Below are 22,587 nucleotides of genomic sequence, written 5' to 3' on the forward strand. Positions count from 1 at the left end.
TTTATCAATTGCACTCATTCTGTCACCCCAGTAGTACAATACAAAACAGATAGGAACGCATGATACAATTCATATGAAGCCCAACAGACTGTTGCCCCATCCGAATCCCAATTTTTCAGAAAGCTGGGGCCCAAATATAGGTAGAATGAATCCCACAGCATTCGAATCCACTTAGGATGCCGCATTTGCCGATGCCCCGTATCTACCAGACTCATCCAACTGGGAAACAAGAAGACCTTGACTGACTACCATATTCCCTGAGGTAAATACAGATGCGCCGATATCAACTACTGCCAGTGGGCCAGTTACTTCGGCCACCCAGCCGTACCAAAACAGCCCAATCGGTATTAAGATAGCACCATCCATGGAACACGAAACTCTGGTCTGCCGTGGATGTTGTTTTTGTGCCAAGACTTCTGTATAGCCAGTCCATGATACGACCCCCAACTTGAGGCGCAGCTATTGCACCAATAGCGATTGCAATATAATGAAGGGTACTGATTGATAATTATAGTCTGATTGTAAAGTTCTATATAAAGAGTGGCAAAAGTTGAAATCAAGATCGTGTAAATGCCAAAGCCAGCTCCAAAAGCGAATGTGATTGGTTGAATTACTGGTCGACGGATTAGAATCTGAAATGGACGGAAAAGTCCAACAGAAAATGGAGGGAACAGTTCTTGCCAATATTGAATTTTGAATGTCCTTTTGGAGTTAGGTGTAGACATAGCTTCGGATTTGGCCTTTCGTCGAAGAAGAACTGGTGTATAAGATTCTCGGATGAAATAGTACCCAACTAAGGCTAAAAAACTGTTGAATATTGAAATAATCCAGACTATCAATGGGCCCCACTGATTGTGCGATGATATCTCCAAAGATCGGGCCAAGTGCAGGTCCAAAGTAGGGTAAAAGAGATGCAATTGCGAGCGACTTTTCACATTCTCGTTTTCCATACATATCGGCCATACTAGGTCCAGTAAGCTTTGAAGATTAGCGACAGCCTGCCGATGAGCTTTGATCAATGGACCTATTTGTAGGGATACATACCGTGATACCACCACTGGCTCCTATTCCCGTCATGAGTCTACCCGTGATAATCAAAGCCTTCGAATTACCGAGTGGACAGAGAGTATTTCACAAGATATACCACGCATTGCAGAATAGCCATATACCTTTTGGGCCAGTGACTTCAGAGAATGCGGCAGCCACGAACTGACCAATGGCTAGACCGAGAAGTAAGTAGAAAATACAATCTGACCAGTATAATTATCAATCCTCAAATTGCGGGAGATATCGCCTAGAGCAGCAGCAATCATACTGGCTGACATTAAAGTCACTAGCTTTCCTAGGGAAAACATAATACCAATTAGAAGGGTTTCCTGGATCATCTGGGCCGTTCTAGGAGCTCTGTATAGAGATCATTCTCGATGTTTGAAATCTACACTAGATTCACATACTCCGAATTCATCCCTGAGCGTTTCTGGATATCGAAAAGCTTCATCATCTGGATCAAGCACTGGTTGAAACCCTTTTATATCTTGCTTCTGACGTGCTAAAGCCGGAAAAATCTGTTATCTGAAGACACGAGACCTTTTTTTGTTGCAGTGCTCATAATTTAGGATCGATGAAAAGATTCTTGTATTTTTGAATTGAGATTCGATATTTGACTCCTAATAAAGAGGGACAAAAGACGAGATAAATAGAAGAAAAAGGAAACGAACAATGGGTAAAACTTTGAAAGTCATCAAAGTATTATGACGGAGTAGATTTAATGAAAATATCAGACTGCCTACTGTCAAATCCAATTCCTCGAACTTTCGGAATTGATCAACCCATGTACGGAGTTGAACTTTTCTCGGAATAAAATCCACTTGCTGCCACTTGACCTTATCTGATCCGCTGCGTAATTTTCTTTAAAGTTATGAGATCCGTCGAAGTCTTGTCTAGTTTGCATACAGTCAGCCCTAGGCGCGTTTCTGCCTGTCTGTGACACTACCATACATCTTTCGTCACGCACTGAGCAGTCTACTTATCTTTCCAATCCCGGAATAGGTGCTCGTATGCCATCATCGACCAATCTTTACTATAGTTTAAAGTAGTTAGATGCTAGTCAGACATACTAGGAGTAATGCTTACTGATAACTGCTGTCGAGAAATCAGAATTCTGGGCAAAAATATCCCTAGAGTCTTAAATCATCTAATGTATTTTTGGGGTTCTGATAAATAGACGTTGCATTTCCAAAGATAAGCCAGTCTCAGATGTTATTACCTACACTACTTGAACGGGTTCAGAAACCCTTTCGCTTTATCCTTCCAACCACCGTTAGGCTGCGGTAATGATCCCGATGGTTGTACAGTGTCCTCATTCTCTCCTTCCATAGCAAAGTGTAACATAGCTTGTACAACCATACCACCCATTTGTTTGCCATCGCTCCAACTGATTCTCATTTCCCCTTTTTCCAACTGGCAACTCCTCTCATGTGGATATAAAGTATATCTTAGGCCGCCTCCTCCAAACTTTGGAATCTCAGGTCCCTCCCATTCTTCCCATGGCCCTTCTAATCGCGGCGCACATGCAATATAAATTTTATTGGCCGGAAACTTGTTGTTCCCAAACCAAAGATATGGTCGACCTTTAGGTGCTAGTTCCGGAACTTTAATAATTGCGCCTTGCGCCTGGACCGGAATGAGATTGACGAGTTGATGAAGTGAGTAAGAACGATCCCATACTTTGCTTTTTCCATCGAGAGTATGAATGAGAAATTCGTAATTTTCCCGCGAGGTGAAATCAGACCCTGATCGAATGCGTGCCCAATGGTTCTTTAGATCAAGGGTCGGAGATGGGGCATCCTTCGCACCAAAAAGATAAATATACCCATCATCTCCTACGACATAGGTTGTTATACCAAAATGTGGCTCGTTTTCTCCGAAAAGCATATTGTCGCCCTAATTCTGTGAGTAATCTAAGCTGGAAAAAGGCCACAAAGTTTTGAGACCAAGAGTCGTAAATTTAACTTCTCCTCCCAGTTCTTGTAATAGATTGACGGTCACACTCTTTGGGTTTGAATGAATTGAAAATTGCATTACTCACCATCAGTCTGTCCACTTTCAGAGAGTTGTCAGGTTGAACTTGAACTCGCGCAACACCTGTACCAAAACTCTTGCCAGCCGTAGATCCATGCTTTTGATATCATTAGCCAAACCACATCCTAACAAGAACTGCTCCCATGCATCTCGAAATGGTTCCTCACCGTGTACATCTTCTCATAAAATACCCACCCATCTCTGGCTCCCGGAAAATCTTCAATGATACCCCCAAATACCCAATTCACGACCCTATTAATCTTTTCCTTATTCTTTGGGTCCTTCTCATACTCTTCTTCGCTGCGCATATGAGGGATGAACGGTGGTTGATATGCATTTTCATGCATGTATGTACAAGTTAATGGATCATTTTGGGGATCTGGAACATAGGCAACAGTATTGTTGGAGACTCCAACAAAATGATTCGAAGAACTATGACAGAAAGTATCGCCGAATAGATAGTATGTGTTGCCCCCAAGGTAAACGGGTCGACCTATATCACGGGGATATCGACGGCCGGAAACTAGCAGCCGAGGGTTAGAGTATAATCATGAGGTTTTGAGGATATTAACTTACCATCCTTGACTTCACCGAAAACTTGAATATTTTTGATCTGAGGTGGCCTATGTGATGGTTTTAGGAGTCATATTGAATAATGCTTTCGTGATAAGTTTGACCTTACCATTTCATGTGAGGCATTCTGCTGGCACCGGAAGGTCATGAAACTCTCGATAATCGGGGTAATATGCAATATACTATTTGAAAAGAGCATTAAGTGTGTGATTTTATACACTATCAAAACTGGAAGCATGCTCAATCTGCTGATGTTGCGTGATGTCACTATCACAGGCATACCTGTATACCTCGGTCAGCTCATGGGGAGGGCTCTGGTGTGGAAAATATAAAATACAAATTAGTAGTTTTTCTTGAAATTGGATGCCCGTCAACGGTTTTGGCAAAATAGATGATAATGTATTTGGAATATTGACGTGCATAGTATGATAATAGTGTATATATCATGTATGCAAAGATAATTGGTTCAGTAATTCAGTAATAAGCCACAATAATATCTGCAAGTAAGCTCAACCCCTCTAAGCATCACCACAAACAATATCTTCGTTAACATTTCACATCTTATCACAATCGTCCAGATCAACCTCATTATGAACAATCGCCTTATTTCATTTCAAATAATATAATTTTTCCATTTCTTCTCTAAAGGTCGTATATCCCCATCTCCGCTCCCGCTCCCAACTCGCATAATGCTCCCCCGCAAACTCTCAATCTTCATCTCCTTCTTCCGCTTTGGCTTAGATTTTCAGCACTTTCTGATTCTCCTCACATGTATCGGTATCACTTGTCTTGGTAGGTATCATACTGTATTTAAAAACTCCCTTCCTTTATTTTACATGTGCCCAGTCCCAATCCCCATTTCCCCCCGACACTCCATCCCTTCACCCCACCCACCTAAACTCTAACCTCCAACTCACCACATCACCAACCAGTCCTCCTCCCACTCAGCTACACCACCCGCCCCACCCCCACCATCTACCTCCTCTCTCTCTCTCCTACGCCTCCTCTCTCCTCTCTCCCCTCCCCTATCACCCAAACCCTCCACCGCAACATCACCTCTCTCCTTCCCCCAAATACTCAAAATAGTTCTCTCATCATCCGCACCGGCTACCGAGGAATATGTATGACTTCTGAACTCGCAAGTTCGAGATGGGAATGTGCCCAACGTGTCACGAAATTAAAGGATATAATCACGACCATGACCACAGATACCAATATTGATATCGATCCCCTAAATCTCCTCAAACTAGCCGAGTCAGTGAGGAAAAGAATTGTATTTGATGGATTACTGTGCGCTTTCTTTCTAACTTCCATGCCTTCCCAACCTTCTATCAAACAGCCCAAGTTTTAAAACTCCGATCCCCCTAACAACACCCCCCCAGTTACATCTCCCTTGCCCTCACTCTCCTTCTCCTCCTTCTCCTCACCCTCATCCCCCGCTGGAAAACCGATCGAAACCCTGACACCGCCTCCGAACGCCAAGTAAAGGCCTTTCCCTCTCGGGTCCTCAGCATCACACTCGGCCTAATCAGCGGTTTCGCCTTCCTCTTCGCATTTACATCTATTCTCTGGCAGCATTTGACCGCGGTGACTGCTTCGCGGTTCATCGAGCGGATGAGTTATGGAAGTGTGGTTGCGAGAGTGGGAACTGACGCTATGGTCATAGGATGGCTGGTAGTATTGATGTTATGGTTTGCGTTTATGGGGTGTTTACTCATGTTGAGTTTGAGGAAAGTGAGGAGAACTTTTGGGTAATGTAGCAAGTTTTAAAAATGAGATGATATATCACTGAGAATTAAAGAGAATTGGCGCGCAACATCTTTTTCGTATCATCTATCGGCTATTCAATATCCAACATGCAAAATGGTATCATCGGATCATCTAAAAAATTCCATCTCCCAAAGAAAGAAAATCGATTAAAAAGTCATAACTCCCCGTCATGTCATGCAAATGAACCCAGGAACAGATTAATATCCCTTCAGGGTTGTATTTCCCAATGTTTCCTTCAGCTCTTCGACAAATAATTCCAGGCGACTAATCATCGAACCCCATTTTGGCAATTCATGATCAGCCGTACTTTGTTGAACACTGGAGCTCACCACACTAAGCTTCAAACTTGGCACGGCCGAGTTGTCAATTTCCGTGTCATTTAGAAGTGTGATTCGGTATTGGAGATTCTTTCTGAGATATGGTTCGACATCCACATCGTCCAGTGATCTCAAATGACCTTCTGAAATATCGTCAAGCAAGGCACTAGTAAGAGGAATCGTTCCTGTGACCAATTGGTTAGGATCAGCTACAGAGGCACCTGAGGACGAAAGCTTCGCAAAGACGCAGTGAGTGCCGACTAGATTAGGTTCGAAGGACCAGCTCGAGGGGTCATCATTGAAAGGTCCGAGGAAGACGTGAATGAAGAACGACCTGGAAAGGGCGAATTTCTCGACTTGAATATTAGCAATCCATTCAGTGTATTGACCGTTTGGGGCGAGGGCGAAGGAGAGAAGATCATATGTTGAATTAAGTTGGTGCTCCCGTCCTAATAATTTGGAAGCAAGACCTGGAACCAAGCCGCGAGAAACTGTTTTTGCCGGAGCAGTGGTCCCGTATAGAAGATTTATGGCCTTGATAGCTTGAGCAGTTGTATTCCCTCCTTTTAGTGTTTCCGGATATGCATAACCAAAAGATTCCGTTGATACAACATCAGAAGAAGTATAAAAGTCATTTCCACCGGCGTTATAAAACGGTTTAAGTGGTGTAGATACATCTTGAGTAGTTCCAGCCGTCATGGTGAAAGTGCTATATGACGCTTCTCTGGGAGTAACATAGCTGTCAGGGTTCAAGGCCTGCCAGATGGCAAAACAACGGTCGATCATTGTGTGATGAAGAAAGAAAAGTGGATCAAAGGAAGAGTAATCGATATAAGACATGTGGCCACCACTGCCTGTCAATCCGTGGATTTGATCGTGAAGAGATTCAATGGAATCGAAATCTCCTGGGCTAGAGGCGGTTATCCATGCTTCATTACTGAAAGTGCTGTAGTCGTGATAATTGGTGAAGAGGTTGTAGAGACGGTTTCGGAACGAAGCAGCACTGTTATCAAGCTGTTGAGCAACAAGGTTGTTCTGTGAAGTAGCAGAGGCATCATTGGATGTTGGATATCTCAAAGTTTGGGGAAATTGGCTGAACTAAGAATTGTTAGTTGGCAATTCCTAATAAATAATTCATATGCAACCTACAGGTGCATCGGGCAACTCCGATGGGTCCAAAGGATTGAAGTGATAACTGAACAGTGGATTGGAAATCGTTTGAACACCGGCAGGGCCATTGACAGTAACAGTTGGGGTCGAAACGCTCGGGGGTAAAACACTCTCCCCAGTGGGCGGCACAACAGCCCAATCCCAATATGGGATACGGAAGTTGGCTGCAGCGGCAGTATACCTGTCTCTCTCGGCTCCAGCGGGGAACTGTTCTGCAATGAATACAACGACACTATGGAGTACTTGCTACAGAAAGTGTCAATAGATGTGTCTCAGATGGCATGCATAGGATGTCTACCTCATAAAGTGCCAAGTAAGGCCTGTGCCAGGTAGGGAAGAGAATCGAGACATGGGTACAATATCCATTATTTTCGTCGCCAGGAGTTGCTTGAACTCCGTCATATGGAAGATAAGGTCTACCGTGAATGCCTTTATGAAGAGGTTAGCAGTTTACCATTTACTGGGTAGCATCGATAAATACCGGCTATTTGATACCATGAACGGATATCTGATTGATTGATAGTTTGCATCATTGATACTCCCAAAATATATAGCTCCCAAAGATCCGCATTCTTTTGTAGATCCCGGATTTCTTGACGAACTGGTATTGATGAATTTGAGCTGTTAAATGAGACTCCAGTAGTGGGCATAGGAGTAACATCCCGTTTCAAAAGTGCTCCCATGTCTACACCATAATCATAACCCCTTGGTCGATGATCGTGAGGCCTTGGAATTGCTTGTGCTGTTTGTGATAGAAATGAACCAGCAATGGTCAGAAGAGACACGACTGAGGCTCCTCGAAAGAAGACCATTTTGATAATAATTCGCAAATTAACAGTGAGAGATCTCGTAAATTTGTCCAACAATCTTCAGATTAAGTTCTCCCAAATGTTATGACAATTCTGTAGTAGTCAAGACTGCGATTGGCGATGGATTGAATTCTTAAAGGAGTGGAAAGTAAAGCAGAAGAAAAGTTTGAAAAACTGTAACTTCAGATTCACCGGATGAAATACTTCGGCACTGTAATGAGCGTGAATGCAAACAAATGAATGGACGAGAATTAGATGGCGATGAGAGAGAACCGCCCCCACTACTCAGTGCTCAAGCAGAATGGATGAATGAAAGAGTGAATGAATACAAAAAGACAGTAAATGAATGTGTGTAAAGAAATCGAGGGATAAGAAGAGAGTAATGCAAATCAAAAAAAGAAATGAGATTCAAATGACGAAATATCCGCGGTTACATATTCTTCTTATTATATTATTTGAATCTGAATTTGATTTGAATTGTTTCTTTTCCCCAAGAATATTGGTGGAACATCAAGAACCTTATGATGGATGTAAGAAAAGATTAGGGCTCATATGGGAATCCACGAACCAACACCTTACCATGACTCCAGGCTGAGCCTCAGTCAGTTGGAAATTGGCATTGAAGGAATGGCCACCCAGCCGTATGAAATAAGAAAAATAAAGATCATACCAAGAGAACGGATTGTACGAAAACGTGATTTCTCGGCCCATGTTTAGTTGGAAGCGTCCATCGGCAGGTTGCCGTTAGGATTTCTGTAGCGTCCCATTAGGATGGATTTGTGGTCATCATTGAAATTTGAAGATCACCATCCTTCGACCATTGTTGGAGGCGAAGTTCAGCAGCTCATTTTAGGACAGTGATAGTAGCTCCATACTCCACAGTAGCGGGAGTAGCAGTCGCACGTACGTGGTGGTAGGAGGTAGTATTGGTAGTAGGTATTGGTAGTAGGTACTGGTAGTATTGGTAGTATTGGTAGTATTGGTAGTATTGGTAGTATTGGTAGTATTAGTAGTATTGGTAGTATTGGTAGTATTGGTAGTATTGGTAGTATTGGTAGTATTGGTAGTATTGTTAGTATTGTTAGTATTGGTGTAGTATCGTTATAAATACCCAATACAATACATTTTGTACGTCGTGGTTGTCGATCAACGTGTTCATCAAGTAAGATCTTGTAGAGATCAGGTTTAGTCCGTCGTTCTAAGAAAGTTTTGAGGAATTAAGGATTAAAAGAGGAGCTCGGCAGAAGAAATCCTCAAGATTAAGGTTAAGGTTCATGATTACTGTATTTACGCTTTTTCTGCAGGTGGGACGTTGGGGAACTATATGTACCTAGGTAGATAGACTGAATTATGATATTCCTGGACATGGATAGATAGGTCGATAATATATTATAGATGGTCAATTGACGAATTTACATTTCAATAGAAATTATAATCACCCCATTTGATCATCTTCCTATCTACGAGATAATCTGTTATCATTCAGATGAAAATCGATATATCCTCCACCTCTTCTATCACTAGGTACCTAGCTATGTACAGAATACATACATAATTCATGGATTATTCAAAGTTTAAAGCGTTCTACGTTTATTGTTTCAGAAATCAGTCCATCTCGAGTCAGATTCAAGCTTTGCCTCTATTCATGTGCCGTCCTATCCATCTACCGGCCTATTCATCTAATTAGCATAGCTACTGCCTACAAGTGTCTACGGGCCTACCTTCCCAGATACTCAGTCCTCACCTCAAAGGAGACCAACAACTTCTTAATCTCCATGACCTGTACACCAGGTGGTACTACTATTAACTTACCTTCCATTAGCTAGAAAATCGCACGTGAGAATGATTGATACATGATGCCAGTGCCAGTGCCAGTGCCAGTGCCAGTGCCAGTGCCAGTCAGTGCCAATACCCTATTTCCTACTTCTTTCTTCCTCTTTTCCTTCGTCGTCTTCTTGCCCATTCTTCCATCTTGGGCCGCTTACCCCCCCTCAGCACTGCGGACGCCTTGGCATACTACTTACTTCATTGAGTCATCCGCTCCTTTCTCGTGTCATTCATCAATCATTATACAGCTAAAATTACTACCTCTTTCAGATGTCTCGATACAATCTAGTCCATCTGCCGTGGTTGTATTTTACGTACCTGCCTAGGTGAGTATGCTTTATTGGACGGTGGGTAGATATGAGATGTCTTTACTAAATACTTAGTCTAGTACTATCTACCTAGTTAGCAGTTTCACCAAAATAGCATTCAATTCTAGGAGCGAGAGAAGGAGACTCTGAGTGCTACGCCGATTGTTAATCTACCGGTATCTGTCATTAAACCGTCGAAGAAATCATCTGATATTATACTATGCCATTATTTAATCATGAGGTGAGCACATAGATCCATCGAAAGCATCTAGCAGACCCAACACACGCGTCTATATTTTCTTCCAAAAAGTCCCCACAGTATCAAGATCCATACTCCAACATAATCAACACAAACTGGTACAAACAACATCAAATCACAACCCCGAAGACATCCACAATTTTGGTTTTCATAACATTTCATTCAATCCTGAATCAACAATCTCTATCTTTTGACGATCTCTTCATTTAGTGCCCAACAAAATTAAAAGAAGTACCCCTTGTAAATGCTACAATTATTCCTTTTCCCAAGAACGCCTGCCAAATTTCAATTCGTCAAATCATCTTTTCCTCGCCCCATGCTTTCCCCGCGAGTCACGCCATTCAAGGTCCAACATTATACTTCAACTTGATACCCATAGCCGCCAATTCAACATCCAAATACTTCAACACACCCGGGACAGCCACAACAGTGGTATCCTCACCACCTACCCATCTCTGTCCCTTACCATCTTCCCATACCTCTCCTCCACCCAACTTTCCTTCTGCTCTCGTCGCACACTTTCTACATCTGACCACGCCCGTTCCCTTCTTCTTGCTTGCAAATGCCGAAACGGTAGGTTGAGTTGACAAGAAAGTTCCACATTCCTTGCAGATCCACGATTTGGTGTAATCAGAGCAGTTGAGTAATCTATCTTGCAACAAGAAAGCAGTACCGTGAGCCAGCAAAGAATCACGTTCCATCTCTCCCACACGAATACCACCACCCTTCTTTCTACCCTTGATTGGTTGACCAGTAAGTTGTGTGACTGGGCCTGTGGTTCTAACTTGGTATTTATCGTTTACCATGTGACGAAGACGTTGGTAGTAGACAACTCCAATGTAAATATCGGCGTGCAACTCCTCTCCGGTAATACCAGAATACATAGGCTCGTTACCGTAGTAATTATATCCGGCCTTCATCAATTGATGTCCAAAGTAGTCACCGGCCTTATGTTCCTCGTCGAATTTGAACGGGGTACTGTCTTGAGCCAAACCATGTAATGCACCAGCTTTTCCGGCCAAGGACTCGACGAACATACCAATAGTCATACGGGAAGGGAAAGCGTGAGGGTTGATGATGGTATCAGGTTGAATACCAGATTCTGTGAATGGCATGTCGACTGCTGGCCATTTTTGTGAACAAACACCCTTTTGTCCGTGACGACTCGAAAATTTGTCTCCGATAACTGGGGAACGAGGGATGCGGAGTTTGACAGAAATGGCTTGACAAGGTTCTATCCCGTTCTCATTTCCAATCAATCGAACTTCCTCGATGAATGCGATTTCAGTCTCCTTGTATTTCTCGAAATGAGTTTGGCCATCTCGGTTGACGTATTTTCCATTCTCGTCCATCGAAACTGTATGCCATGCAGCAATCAAATCACCGTTTTGAACCATTCGGCCAATGAATGGTAGACCATCCTCATCAATGGCTGCTTTCCATTCAGCTTTCACGAGTCCACCAGGCGCGAAACCAAAGAGCTTCTTGATATTTCTAGCAGATCGAGATTTGTGTCCCTCCTCCAATTCATACTTTTTGGTCTTGTAAATCGTTCCGTGACCGAAGCCGCGCTCGTGCGCGGACTTGTTGATAATCATGGCGTCGTCCATGTCGTATCCAGTATAAGAAATGACAGCAACAACAGAATTCATTCCGTTAGGGAAGTTATCAAACCCATATTCATTATGAAGTGGTGCGCGGACGATCGGAGTTTGTCCAGTTTGAAGGCGGTAAGCTTTGTTGTCAGTTCTGTAACGAATTGCGGTACCGGGAGTACCCATAGATTGTTTACCCATCTGACATTGGTACATGTTTCTGGGCGATTGGTTGAAATCGGAGAAGGGGGTCATGTTGGCAAGGATAGAAAGAATATGAGTAGGGTCAAACTCGACGTGAGTGTGTTCCCCAGATTCGATCTCTTGCTCGGTAACTGCAATAGACATGAAAGGTTGTTCGAGTGGTCCAACAAAATCTTCTTTGTCGAGAGGAAGATATTTCACTGGTCTGACCATTCTAGCTGGCGCAGCAGATAGATAGATACCTGGATATTGCCCACCGTGTGAGTTAGGAATATAACCAATTTCCAAATTGGTTGGAACACCATGTGACTTTTCAACCTTCCAGTAGCGCAAAGTATCCGCAATGACGAGAGATTGCTTGGGTGAACACCAGCCCATAATCTTTCCGTCTAATTGAACAACAACACTCTCGTCAGTAGATGATGAGCCGGTGCTAACGACACCAAGTTCAGAAAGAAGCTTTGGCAAAGCCGATACATCCGAAGCGTGTGTGAGAATTATGCATTTGTGTGAAAGATGGTTTAGCAGTCCACAAGGACTTCCATCAGGAGTGTGGACAGGACACATGAAACCCCAACTCTCTGGCAACAACTTACGAACAGTAGTAGTCTTCAATTGAGCGAAGAAACTACCTCTGTGAATCATACGGAAATGGGCGATAAATCGTAGGAAATTAATCTTTTCCGCGACAACCGTAAATCCAGAAGTTTGTTGAAGATCCAAACCCGTTGGACTAACAAGATTTCCAGTAGACATGAAGTACTCCAAAGCACCACCAACTTGTTCATTTGTCCTTGAACAAATTTTGACTGGGAAATCTTTCAAGAATTCTGGAGTCGCAAAGTTGTTTTCTGGACTTCGTCGAACATAATCCCTCAACGCCATTCTCAAACTAGTGTGAAGCCAATCTTCAAGTCTCTCTTTGATGATCATACCAAACAAGAATCCTCCGAGTAAAATTTCTTGATTCTGGACCGCATCAGGATTGTCTCCAGCACAGTCTCCAGCAACCAAAGAATACAACTTTCTAGTCATGAAAAGAAGCATCTTGAATTTGTCCTTATCTTGCGCTTCTGTAACGTCGGTATTTCCAAGATGAACGAGGACAATTTTGCGCAGGAATTCCGTTCCGACATCGTAGTTTGACATAGTGTCTGGAACCCCAAGGACAATTCTGAATTTCTCACCCAAGTATGCTCGAGTCTTGCTCTTTGTGTATAAACCGTAGGCCTTGTATGTACGTAATAGCAATTCCACACGATCAGTTAAGAATGTGTTGTCTGCTCCCTTCGAGCCAGCAGCACCAACAAGTCCTTCGAAGATTTCCTTATCGTTTGTTTCCACCAATGCCTTCAAAATCATCATAGCGGGTACAAGGAATTCGTTCTTGCGCCACGAGAAACGGAAAGTAACATTTCCATCATTGAGGTAGTGAAGAACGTTGGTTTGAGAAGTTTGATCGGGTCGTACGGATCGAATGAGCATACCGAATTCGGTGTATGTTGGACCTCTGCCTTTGAATGAAGGTCTGATAATGGCCATAGGAAAGTTTCTTCGATTGACAACGAGAAGACGAATAATTTTCTCAATTCCGTTCACCACGAAGTATCCTCCAAGCTCTTCGGATTCCTCTTTCTTTTGCACAAGTTGTGCTGGTGAGTTATTTTGAAGATGGCATTTGTTTGACTAGAGAAAAAGGTCAGCTCAATCCGAGATTAAAGTTCACGAGGGCTTATACCATCAACATCAAAGGCAATTGCCCAAGATCTCTGATGAACTCTTTTGGATCCCCGTTATTAATTGAATACTCCATGCGCGCCGACATCTTTCCTCTGTAAGTAACATGTCGTTCTCTGCATTCTGCCGGTAAGATTTCTCTGTTTTTGGTAGAGAACTTATTGGATGCAGGTAACATAGACTTTTCGACGAAAACTTCCTTAATCCTCACAGTCAACTTATTCTTTCCTCCTGGACTTAGTCTATCATCTCCATCAAGATAGGTTTTGGAACCAATATCCAATAAACCTTGGGCAATTAAGCCATCTTTCTCGAACAGTGCATTGAATGATTCGATATGAGGAGCGACTGCAGCGGTAAGGGCAGGATATGCTGTGTGGTCCTTTGGGGGGTCTCGGAAAAGTTTCTCTCTTCGAACGGTATCAAACTCGTGAGTCCATTTGGTGTTTGTAGGAGCGGAGGTAGACTTCGAGGGAGCCATGGTGAAGCTGAACGCAATTGATTAGTTAATGTGTGTTCATTGAGAGTATACTCGAAAGACTAATGAAGCTTAAAGCAAAACAAATACTTACGATCAAAGCAAATCCTTCAATTCATGGGAAACTTTACCTTCTCGAAAGAAATTGTTGGTATCAAATGAACTGAACGGCATGTACCAGTTGCGGCAGAAAAAAAAAACTTTTGATTATATAAGCTATCCAGGTGTTTATATCTTATCGTCACAATCATAGCTTTGCTTGGCACGTGATTGATTGGCTGCCCTGAGGGGGAGGGCACGTAGAGTCAGGTCGAGGCTTTTATTTTTTTCCATGGAGAAATATGGGAGGACGGGTAAGATGGGTAGGATAGGTAGGTAGGATAGGTATACAGGCTTCACATTCCACATGCATCATTCTTCATTCCTCATTGGGCTCAAGCTTATGATATCTCTGGGCAAACATCCTGGGCTCACATAGGTATGCAGAAAATCCAAAGCGAAGGCATTTGATAGCTTGAAAGATTTTGATAGACGAAAGGGTTTCATTCGCTCTTCTATATCAAAAGCTTCATCGACTGCATTGCATGTATGAAGAAGTACTAGGTATGAATAATGAATGCATTGATAATCATCCACGCAAAGGAAAGTGCGAGGTAGGCGTGGTAGGTATCTTTACTCCCAGTATGTAGTAGTCACATGTATCTCATATATCTCATGTATGTAATAAAATCGGTCTGAACCTGATTTTGAATGTTCCCGGATTCATAGCTGCATGCTTGACCTGCGGTATGCGATATGCTGTACGAATGTACGAATGTACGAATGTATGGAGGTACTTCTGTAGCTTGAGATGCAGATACCCATATTTTACCTACTAGGTACATACATAGTTCGAACGCGAGAGCAAACGAAAGGAAGCCAACTTACCTCATTCATATCTTATTATGGAAAAGAAGTGAAGAAAAAGCAAACACTACATACTAGGTACTCTCTTTACTCGAAAGGAAACATTCTCACCATATTTCTTTTTTGGCTACCGAGACGAGTCTCTCACTGTCTCAAGTTTCGTGGAGATATTACCTAGTACCTACCACATCTCTCGACATTGCTAGTCCCTCATTCATTCACTCAACTTATTATATACATCCCAATATTCTACTTATTGGTGTGATAGATCTATTGCATCGCCAAGTTTTCTTCCTTCTCTTCTTCCTCCTATACGTCCATCCATCCTACCAACCATCCATCCACCCATTCATCCATCTATTTTCCATCATCTTGTCAATCGATATCAATAGTTCTACGCAGCATCTCAATTCTACCCAACCTAACCAGACCAAACCCATTCTCTCATTCCTATTACTGATTGTATTACAATATCCAGCAGCCCAGTGCCACATACTCAAAGAGACTTGAACTTCATCTGGCTGTTGTGATTTCTTTTCTGTCTGTATACAATTTTATCAATCGATCAATTAATCGGTCAATCAATCAATCAATCAGTCAATCAATCAATCAATCAATCAATCCTGTACATCATTTCATCTTCCCACCTGTACTTATCGCCTACCCGCCCGCAACCGCACAATCACTTAAATCGTGCTCTCAATCTTGCAATCATTACCGAAGTGGTTCGTGCAAGCCTTCTTTTGAGGGGAATCACAAGCGCTACAACCGATTGTGTGCTAAACTTCCCTTCACCGTCACATTGAACCCTTTTCATCCAGAAGAAGAATCTATCCGCCATACATACTACACTCAACTTCACTCATTCAATCTTGATTCATTCGCCAATCACTATTTCATGATTGTACAAACCATCAAGTCACTTGGAGATTTATTGAAACTGCGAACGAGGTGTACGATATACATTGGGTAGCTATCTGATCATTGGCTTACTTACGGAAAAACGGTCTGCGGCTGCACTGCATCTCTACTTCTTTTGCCGGCTTCAACCCTGCAATCTTGTATCTTCCTCTTGTCCAGAAACCTCACATACCTACCCTATCGTACCTGCACAGCCTTGCGAATCGACGAAATAACACATTCGTCAGCGACAGAGCTCCAGGGCTTCCATCGAAACGATAAATAATTCACATAGGTGTGCAAGAGAGACTGAAAGATCATGGCAAGTATATTCAGAAGAGTGTATGATTGGTTGCTGCGGCTTTTCTGGTATGTTTCTTACCATCTGTTTGTTGCTTGAAGACGTCGATCTTGTGCGCACATCTTCATTTTGACAGCGACCCTCAACACAGAGCCATTTCAATAAGGTTTTCTGCTCTCCATCAACTAACCTTGCGATCTGCCGTTTAGGGCTACGGAAATGGACATTACGATGATCGGTTTGCAAAATGCTGGAAAGACGTCTTTGTTAAGGGTACTAGCGGTAAGCTCTAATTCCACTCACCATTTCTTTCCATGTCGAACCTTTTACTTTGGCGGAAATGCTGATGACGGTGTTAATGTGCAGGGCGGAGAATTTACACTTGAGTACGATGATTCCTTTCCTTCACATCCAAGATCAGATACATGTACCTTCCTATCACGGCCTTCATTTCATCGAAGCGGGGTTCGCATATTCCTAGACCCCACGTTGCGCAACCGCTCCAAGCTGACCACATTTTACTTTCCCTCATAGCTCCATTCCTACCGTTGGTTTTAATATGAAGCGTGTCCAGAAAGGTCATGTCACTCTCAAATGTTGGGATCTAGGCGGTCAACCCCGCTTTCGTTCCATGTGGGAGCGATATTGTCGCGGTGTAAATGCTATTGTGTTTATTGTCGACTCTGCCGATCCTGATGCCTTACCAATCGCTAAAGATGAGCTTCATTTGCTTTTAGAAAAACCCGTCTTGCAAGGGATCCCTCTTTTGGTATTGGGAAATAAATCTGATTTGGAAAACAAGTTGAGTGTGGACGAGTTGATTGAGAGGTTAGATTTAAAGAGCGTAGGACATAGAGAGGTGAGCTGTTATGGGATCAGTGCTAAGGAGGAGACGAATTTGGATGCTGTTTTGCAATGGCTGGTTGCAAGGGCCAATAAGTAGAGTACACATGGAGGATGGATGATGGATCATCAAAGAACAAGTAAATCTTGTCGTGAAGTTTGGATGGAGTATTGCGGGTACGAGTTCTCCGGATATTAACGATGATTAACGACATGAAATGGCGAAAAGATGGGATGATAAATGATCGAACTTCGAAAAGGGTCTTCGCGGACCACGAATATATCTCCTCAGCCCACAGCAACCAATTCTAATTATTTTCAAATTCCTCCTTCTCAATCGGCGAGGATCCCTCCGACTTCTAGTTTTCGATTTGCTGTGAGCCGAACAGCGGGACAGAAATGTATCAAATTTCCTTGTATTCTTCTGGGTAGGATGCACCATGTCTGCAACGATGAGACGACTTTACGACCATCTGCTTTATTGTTGAATTGCTGGGATCGACATCCAGCGTGTTGCATGGTGCCAGTTGGTAAATGAGGTAGTGGCACCTGTGTGTTGAAATAATCGGAGAAGGACCATTGTATTTAAAACATTCATATTTTGCGATTCCATGCCCAGTCGTATTTCCCTGAGTGCTTTGCGTTTTTCCATTTCCCAATATATATATATATGTACGTTTATCATTCATGCGATCGTCTCGAAATGTAGATTGTAGGATTTCCGGAAAGTCTTCAGACGTTTCATGTATTCGTTTTGTCTTCGACGGTACGTTGGGGCAATGTCACGTCTTAGCAATTTTAGAACGAGGTAATAGATGACGATGAGTCTTGTGTGTTGGAAGCCCGTGTCTGTCTGAAATCCGTTTGAGCGAAGGTTGGCTTGCTATCAACTGCATGTGCGCTGTCAACTCGTGTAGAATTTGTCCACAGTGAACTATTCCCAATGCTCAGCTAATTCCAAAGTTTTATTCAAAGTTCTCGTGATGAGACTTTGTTCAAATATGCATAGATGCGCGCGTCTCCTTCTGAACCAGTTTCGTGACCGGATGCCCTCCACCCATAAAGTACTTTGAGGCTCGAGTCGAGTTGGCCAAAACATCGAATATGGTGGGAAGGAGTTTGAGACAAACACGAATGTTCATAACGGCGTATTGGGTGTCTTACCCGCATTTTATCATTCGTATCAATTTCTCGGCGCATCGTATGTAATGTGTATAGCAATAGTAGTAGCAATCATGAGTGGATTCTCGGGAGCTTTTCAGTGGGCTGGAATGGTGAGTGATGGGAAAGACATCGAGTTCGCCCTGGACAATTGGAATTGACGGGGAAAGATTCGAGGGAGGGAGGAAGGGAGGAAGGGAGGGAGGGAGGGAAGAAAAGAAATAACAGAGGAGAGGGACCGTCAGGCATTTCACACAATAATGCTTAGAGATGCATCGCGCATGCTTCGCTGGCAGCCCTTAATTCTCAGAAAAGCACAGTCCGCACGTTTGATGCGTTGGCACCGGGCATGGATAGCCCATGGCTTGCAGGAATGGAGGATAGATGAGTGGATGTGATTGGATAGATTGGCGAGAGGGGGATGTGATTGAAGAAAAAGCATCGCTGAGACAATTGGGAGGAAGGGAATTTTGAGCGAGGCTGGAGGAAAAGGAAAAGGATAAGAAAAATTGATGAAAATCGGTAAGGATGTTGTTTGGATGGAGAGGACAGGCAGGGCTGTGATGGAGCATTGAGTTCATGAGGTTACTGGACAATTAATTATTGGACAACTTTATTTATTTTTTTAATTGCATGAAGTGGAATTTGATTGAATATGACGGGAGGGGGTGACGATGAGGATGTGCGCTTATTAATATGTGAAGAGACTTGGAAAATATGGGATGAACGAGTCGAGTCGGATGTGAACGGATACATGATTTGGAATACTCTATCGACGAGTTGGTATGTTGTATTCCATACATGTAAGTAGGTAGGATTTCCCATGTAAGACTTGAGGTTGATGCCGGCGGATATCTAGAGTACAGTATCTATCTACTAGGTACTTACTAGGTATCTCTACCCAACCCTCACTTCAATCAGTGTAACTTTACCTCACCTCACCTCACTTCACTCCACCACTATGAAATTTTCTCTCCCTTCTCTCGTGATCCGGAATGTTCGGGAATATGATAAATACGAAGTACGAAGGGACAGACTCCGACAGAGAGAGAGAGAGAGAGAGAGAGAGAGAGAGAGATCCACATCGACGTAATCCATTGATGAATGTAATGTGTGTGTATGTAGGTATATATTACAACATCGTACATCCGTATATATTGACAATTGACAATACTTATATATACTCGATCTATCAATCTATCTATCAATCTATCTATCAACCTATTTATCTATTGATCTATCAATCCAATCCAATCCGAGTCCCGAGTCTGACTTACTTTTTCAACATAGCCTCGTTTCTATCACCCAAGAAGCCATCTACCCAGCACTTACTATCCAGGTCCCAGGTACCTTAGCTGATATGTCTCTTAGCTATTGATTTCCTCTCTAGCTAGTACTTCCTCAGTCCAGTTCCAGTTCCAGTTCCAGTTCCAATTCCTTCCTGTTCCTATTCCTTTCTTCACCTTTCTTTTGCTTTTTCCATATCGTGCATCGGTACCTGCACCTGAAGATTTAAAAACATCCATCCATCGACCATTATTGTCTCATCTTCTCAATATCACCCATCACCCATCACCCATCACCCACCGTCTCTCCTTCTCTCTTATTCTCCCTCTTTTTCTCCCTCTTTTTCTCCCTCTTTTTCTCCCTCCTTTTCTCCATTTCAAACTCTCTCTTTAACAATCAATCCTCCCTCTCTCTCCTCAATATCTCACACACATATCAGAGACAAGACAATTAATTCCTGACGGATCATCTTGCTTACCCCGCAAAAAAAAAGTACCCAACCATCATCAGACTCTCAGACTCTTAGACTCTCAGCCCCCCGTCCCCCGTCCCCCGTCCCCCGTCGCCGCGTATCCTCTTTGCCACGATAAGGATTTCAATCTCATATAAGAAAATTTCCCTCAAGCTCTCTTCCTTGTAGTAATACCTACTGTGCCAACCTAAAAACCAGCTGAATATTACAAACGAAATCATGGCTGTGCTCGTGCAGATGATTGCCAAGAGGCAAAGCAATAACTTTAATGATGATGATGATAATATTGATAATAAGTAAGTCTATTTCCTATTTCCTATTTCCTTATTTTTTTTTTTTCAACCTTTCTTTTACCCAACCTCTCTCGATATTCCTTTGTTGTTGTCTGTGAGCTGTGATGACGGTCGAGAAATACGATTAGCTTCCACAATAACTTACTTCACTTCTCTCTTGTTCTACACACACACACACACACACACACACACACACAAACAAATACACAACCTCTGTAATTCTCGATCATTTGTTACATCGAGCAATATTCAGGTATCCAGATATTTACATAATCATACTTCAACTTGTTTACAATTCTTCAACACCTCCTCGCAATACACGGTACCAACAGAAGATACTAGTGACTAAACTAATAAGATGGCTTACAGCTGCGATGGCTATGGAAACTGCTATTCGACATGGGGCAGTTGGGGACGATGGGTTGTACTAGTTCTCATAATTCTTGCCTTTGTTCTTCTGGCTTTCGGTTTATCGTAAGTTGTTATTACCATTTCCAATATGCTTCACTGGCACGATTTGATTGTAACGACCTACCGAGCTCATATGTGGATCGCCATATCACATCCCTTCCTTCAACATTCTCACTTCCAACCGACTAACACATACCACCAGATGCATCAACTCCCGTCGTCGTCGTCGTCAAGGAGTTCAGCCAATGTATGGTACAGGCTGGATGGCCAAGCCCCCTCCATATGGTCATTACAACAACCAACCCGGAGCTTACAACTATGGTCCCCCTCCACCAATGTATACTCCAAATGGACAGATCCCACCACAACAAACGGGCAACACTTTTAATAGTAATGATGGATATTACGGGCATCATGGTCAACATGGTCAACCAGATATTGAATTGCAACAACCACCCAATGCCTACACGAGAGGCGGAGATGATGTTTACCAAGCACCAATGGGTCCACCACCTACAAAACACACCTAGGGACATGGAGTCATTCGTTAAATTCTGATCAGATGAAAATGAGACGTTGATTGTTTGAGGAAGTCCGGGTGAGGGGGGCACTTCGCTTGCGCAATGGTGAAGCGATTGGTGGAGGTTGCAATTGTCATGACGCGATATAATGCGTTACAACGATGGGCAAGTGGAAGGGACATAGAATGGCAGTGATGATGAAAAGAAGTGGGGAATGACGGATGTGAATTAGTCGTTTTTAAGATCACATTGACGTCGGTTTGGGTTCAGGTTCGGGTTGGCTTTGGTGCTAGGTAATCTGTAAGGAAGGGAGTTTGGAACGGGTCTTACCAGTTTGGAGGTTTCCTATCAATCAACGGCAATGAATCAATGCATAATTCAGGGATGAAGAGATTGGAAATGGTCAATAAACAGAAATATACAAGTTATCATATTCACGTTGCAAGTATGTGTTGTATTGTTTGAGTGATATAGAACAGGATCTTAATTGTGATATTTAGCTTTGAAATGTATGATACGTATATGTCTCTTGTGAGAAGGAAGATATAAAGAAGATGTAGGTGAGATGTTTTGAAAATGAGATACTCGAGTCTCTGCTACTGGGGGTGATTACAGTGCAAGATGTTGGGTGGTGAGGCAAGAAAGGGTGTATTGTCTGGTGTTGTGTGTTCTTGTTCGATGCTATGCGATGCGATGTGTTTCGTTACGTTTCGTTTCATTCTCCTATCTTTAGACGAGTTCTATTGATTTTGATTTTACTACATATCCCATGGTATATATAGTCCCTTTCTCTTCCCCTGATACAAATATATTACAGATCATTTGCTTACACCTTAACTAGTCATCATACATCGTGTTCGTTGAGCGGCCTACTCTTGTATCAAGATTCCGCACGTCACATTCAGAATTTATAGTACCGTGATTCGACCTCGAAAGTGAGTTTTGTGGAAGGAAGGAATGAGATGGGTAATATATAATTTTGGTGTTTGTGGTTTTGATATCCAATTAGTTACCTTTTCTCGTGAAGATGGGGAGATAGAGATGGGGGTTTTGTTGCATATCTGAGAAAAATCGTAGAGACTTTGTAACGTTACAATCATTTTCAAGATTGGCGCTCCTAAACTCAGATATATAATAAGACCAAGTATTTAACCTGATTCTTTTAGGTAGAGAAACGGGAAGTTTCGCTGTATATTTCAAGATCTTTGCAAGAAGAGGTTTCAATCGATTTGGGTTTGGAGCTCTCCAAAGTGTAGTCTACTAGATATGCAACAAAACTCAAGGTAACTGGCACCTGACCTGATTCTTCGAAGTGAGAAAGTGGGACTTTTGTTGCGTATCTCAAAATCGTTGGTTGAAGAGGC

General features: G+C 42.7%; 7 protein-coding genes across 7 annotated transcripts; 3 read left to right on the plus strand and 4 right to left on the minus strand.

Annotated features, from left to right (window-relative positions):
- Nucleotides 1–171: 171 nt before the first annotated feature.
- On the minus strand, nt 172–954 carry EAE97_011875 (uncharacterized protein; the record flags this gene model as incomplete). The annotated part of the gene is made up of 3 exons (XM_038882389.1): nt 172–459; nt 615–799; nt 834–954. 3 exons carry the CDS (start codon nt 952–954, stop codon nt 172–174), a joined length of 594 nt encoding a protein of 197 aa, XP_038726785.1.
- Nucleotides 955–2,219: 1,265 nt separating this feature from the next.
- EAE97_011876 (uncharacterized protein) lies at nt 2,220–4,118 on the minus strand. The gene is made up of 6 exons (XM_038882390.1): nt 3,992–4,118; nt 3,764–3,936; nt 3,658–3,704; nt 3,249–3,604; nt 3,089–3,178; nt 2,220–2,943 (listed from the first exon to the last, which is right to left on the minus strand). The coding sequence occupies exons 2-6, from the start codon at nt 3,778–3,780 to the stop codon at nt 2,272–2,274; spliced, it is 1,182 nt and encodes a 393-aa protein (XP_038726786.1). The 5' UTR covers nt 3,781–3,936; nt 3,992–4,118; the 3' UTR covers nt 2,220–2,271.
- A 225-nt stretch (nt 4,119–4,343) lies between these two features.
- Nucleotides 4,344–5,409, plus strand: EAE97_011877 (uncharacterized protein; the record flags this gene model as incomplete). The annotated part of the gene is made up of 3 exons (XM_038882391.1): nt 4,344–4,446; nt 4,587–4,944; nt 5,037–5,409. 3 exons carry the CDS (start codon nt 4,344–4,346, stop codon nt 5,407–5,409), a joined length of 834 nt encoding a protein of 277 aa, XP_038726787.1.
- A 212-nt stretch (nt 5,410–5,621) lies between these two features.
- Nucleotides 5,622–7,723, minus strand: EAE97_011878 (uncharacterized protein; the record flags this gene model as incomplete). Its single annotated transcript, XM_038882392.1, has 4 exons — nt 5,622–6,839; nt 6,891–7,157; nt 7,210–7,340; nt 7,393–7,723. The coding sequence occupies 4 exons, from the start codon at nt 7,721–7,723 to the stop codon at nt 5,622–5,624; spliced, it is 1,947 nt and encodes a 648-aa protein (XP_038726788.1).
- A 2,732-nt stretch (nt 7,724–10,455) lies between these two features.
- EAE97_011879 (uncharacterized protein) lies at nt 10,456–14,131 on the minus strand (the record flags this gene model as incomplete). The annotated part of the gene is made up of 2 exons (XM_038882393.1): nt 10,456–13,599; nt 13,652–14,131. The coding sequence occupies 2 exons, from the start codon at nt 14,129–14,131 to the stop codon at nt 10,456–10,458; spliced, it is 3,624 nt and encodes a 1,207-aa protein (XP_038726789.1).
- A 2,122-nt stretch (nt 14,132–16,253) lies between these two features.
- Nucleotides 16,254–17,178, plus strand: EAE97_011880 (uncharacterized protein; the record flags this gene model as incomplete). Its single annotated transcript, XM_038882394.1, has 4 exons — nt 16,254–16,303; nt 16,445–16,517; nt 16,602–16,621; nt 16,770–17,178. The coding sequence occupies 4 exons, from the start codon at nt 16,254–16,256 to the stop codon at nt 17,176–17,178; spliced, it is 552 nt and encodes a 183-aa protein (XP_038726790.1).
- A 3,039-nt stretch (nt 17,179–20,217) lies between these two features.
- EAE97_011881 (uncharacterized protein) lies at nt 20,218–21,232 on the plus strand (the record flags this gene model as incomplete). Its single annotated transcript, XM_038882395.1, has 3 exons — nt 20,218–20,294; nt 20,661–20,765; nt 20,905–21,232. The coding sequence occupies 3 exons, from the start codon at nt 20,218–20,220 to the stop codon at nt 21,230–21,232; spliced, it is 510 nt and encodes a 169-aa protein (XP_038726791.1).
- Nucleotides 21,233–22,587: the final 1,355 nt, after the last annotated feature.

This window comes from Botrytis byssoidea (assembly GCF_014898295.1).
Source record: "Botrytis byssoidea strain MUCL 94 chromosome Unknown BBYS_043, whole genome shotgun sequence".
In the NCBI taxonomy this organism is placed as follows: domain Eukaryota; kingdom Fungi; phylum Ascomycota; class Leotiomycetes; order Helotiales; family Sclerotiniaceae; genus Botrytis; species Botrytis byssoidea.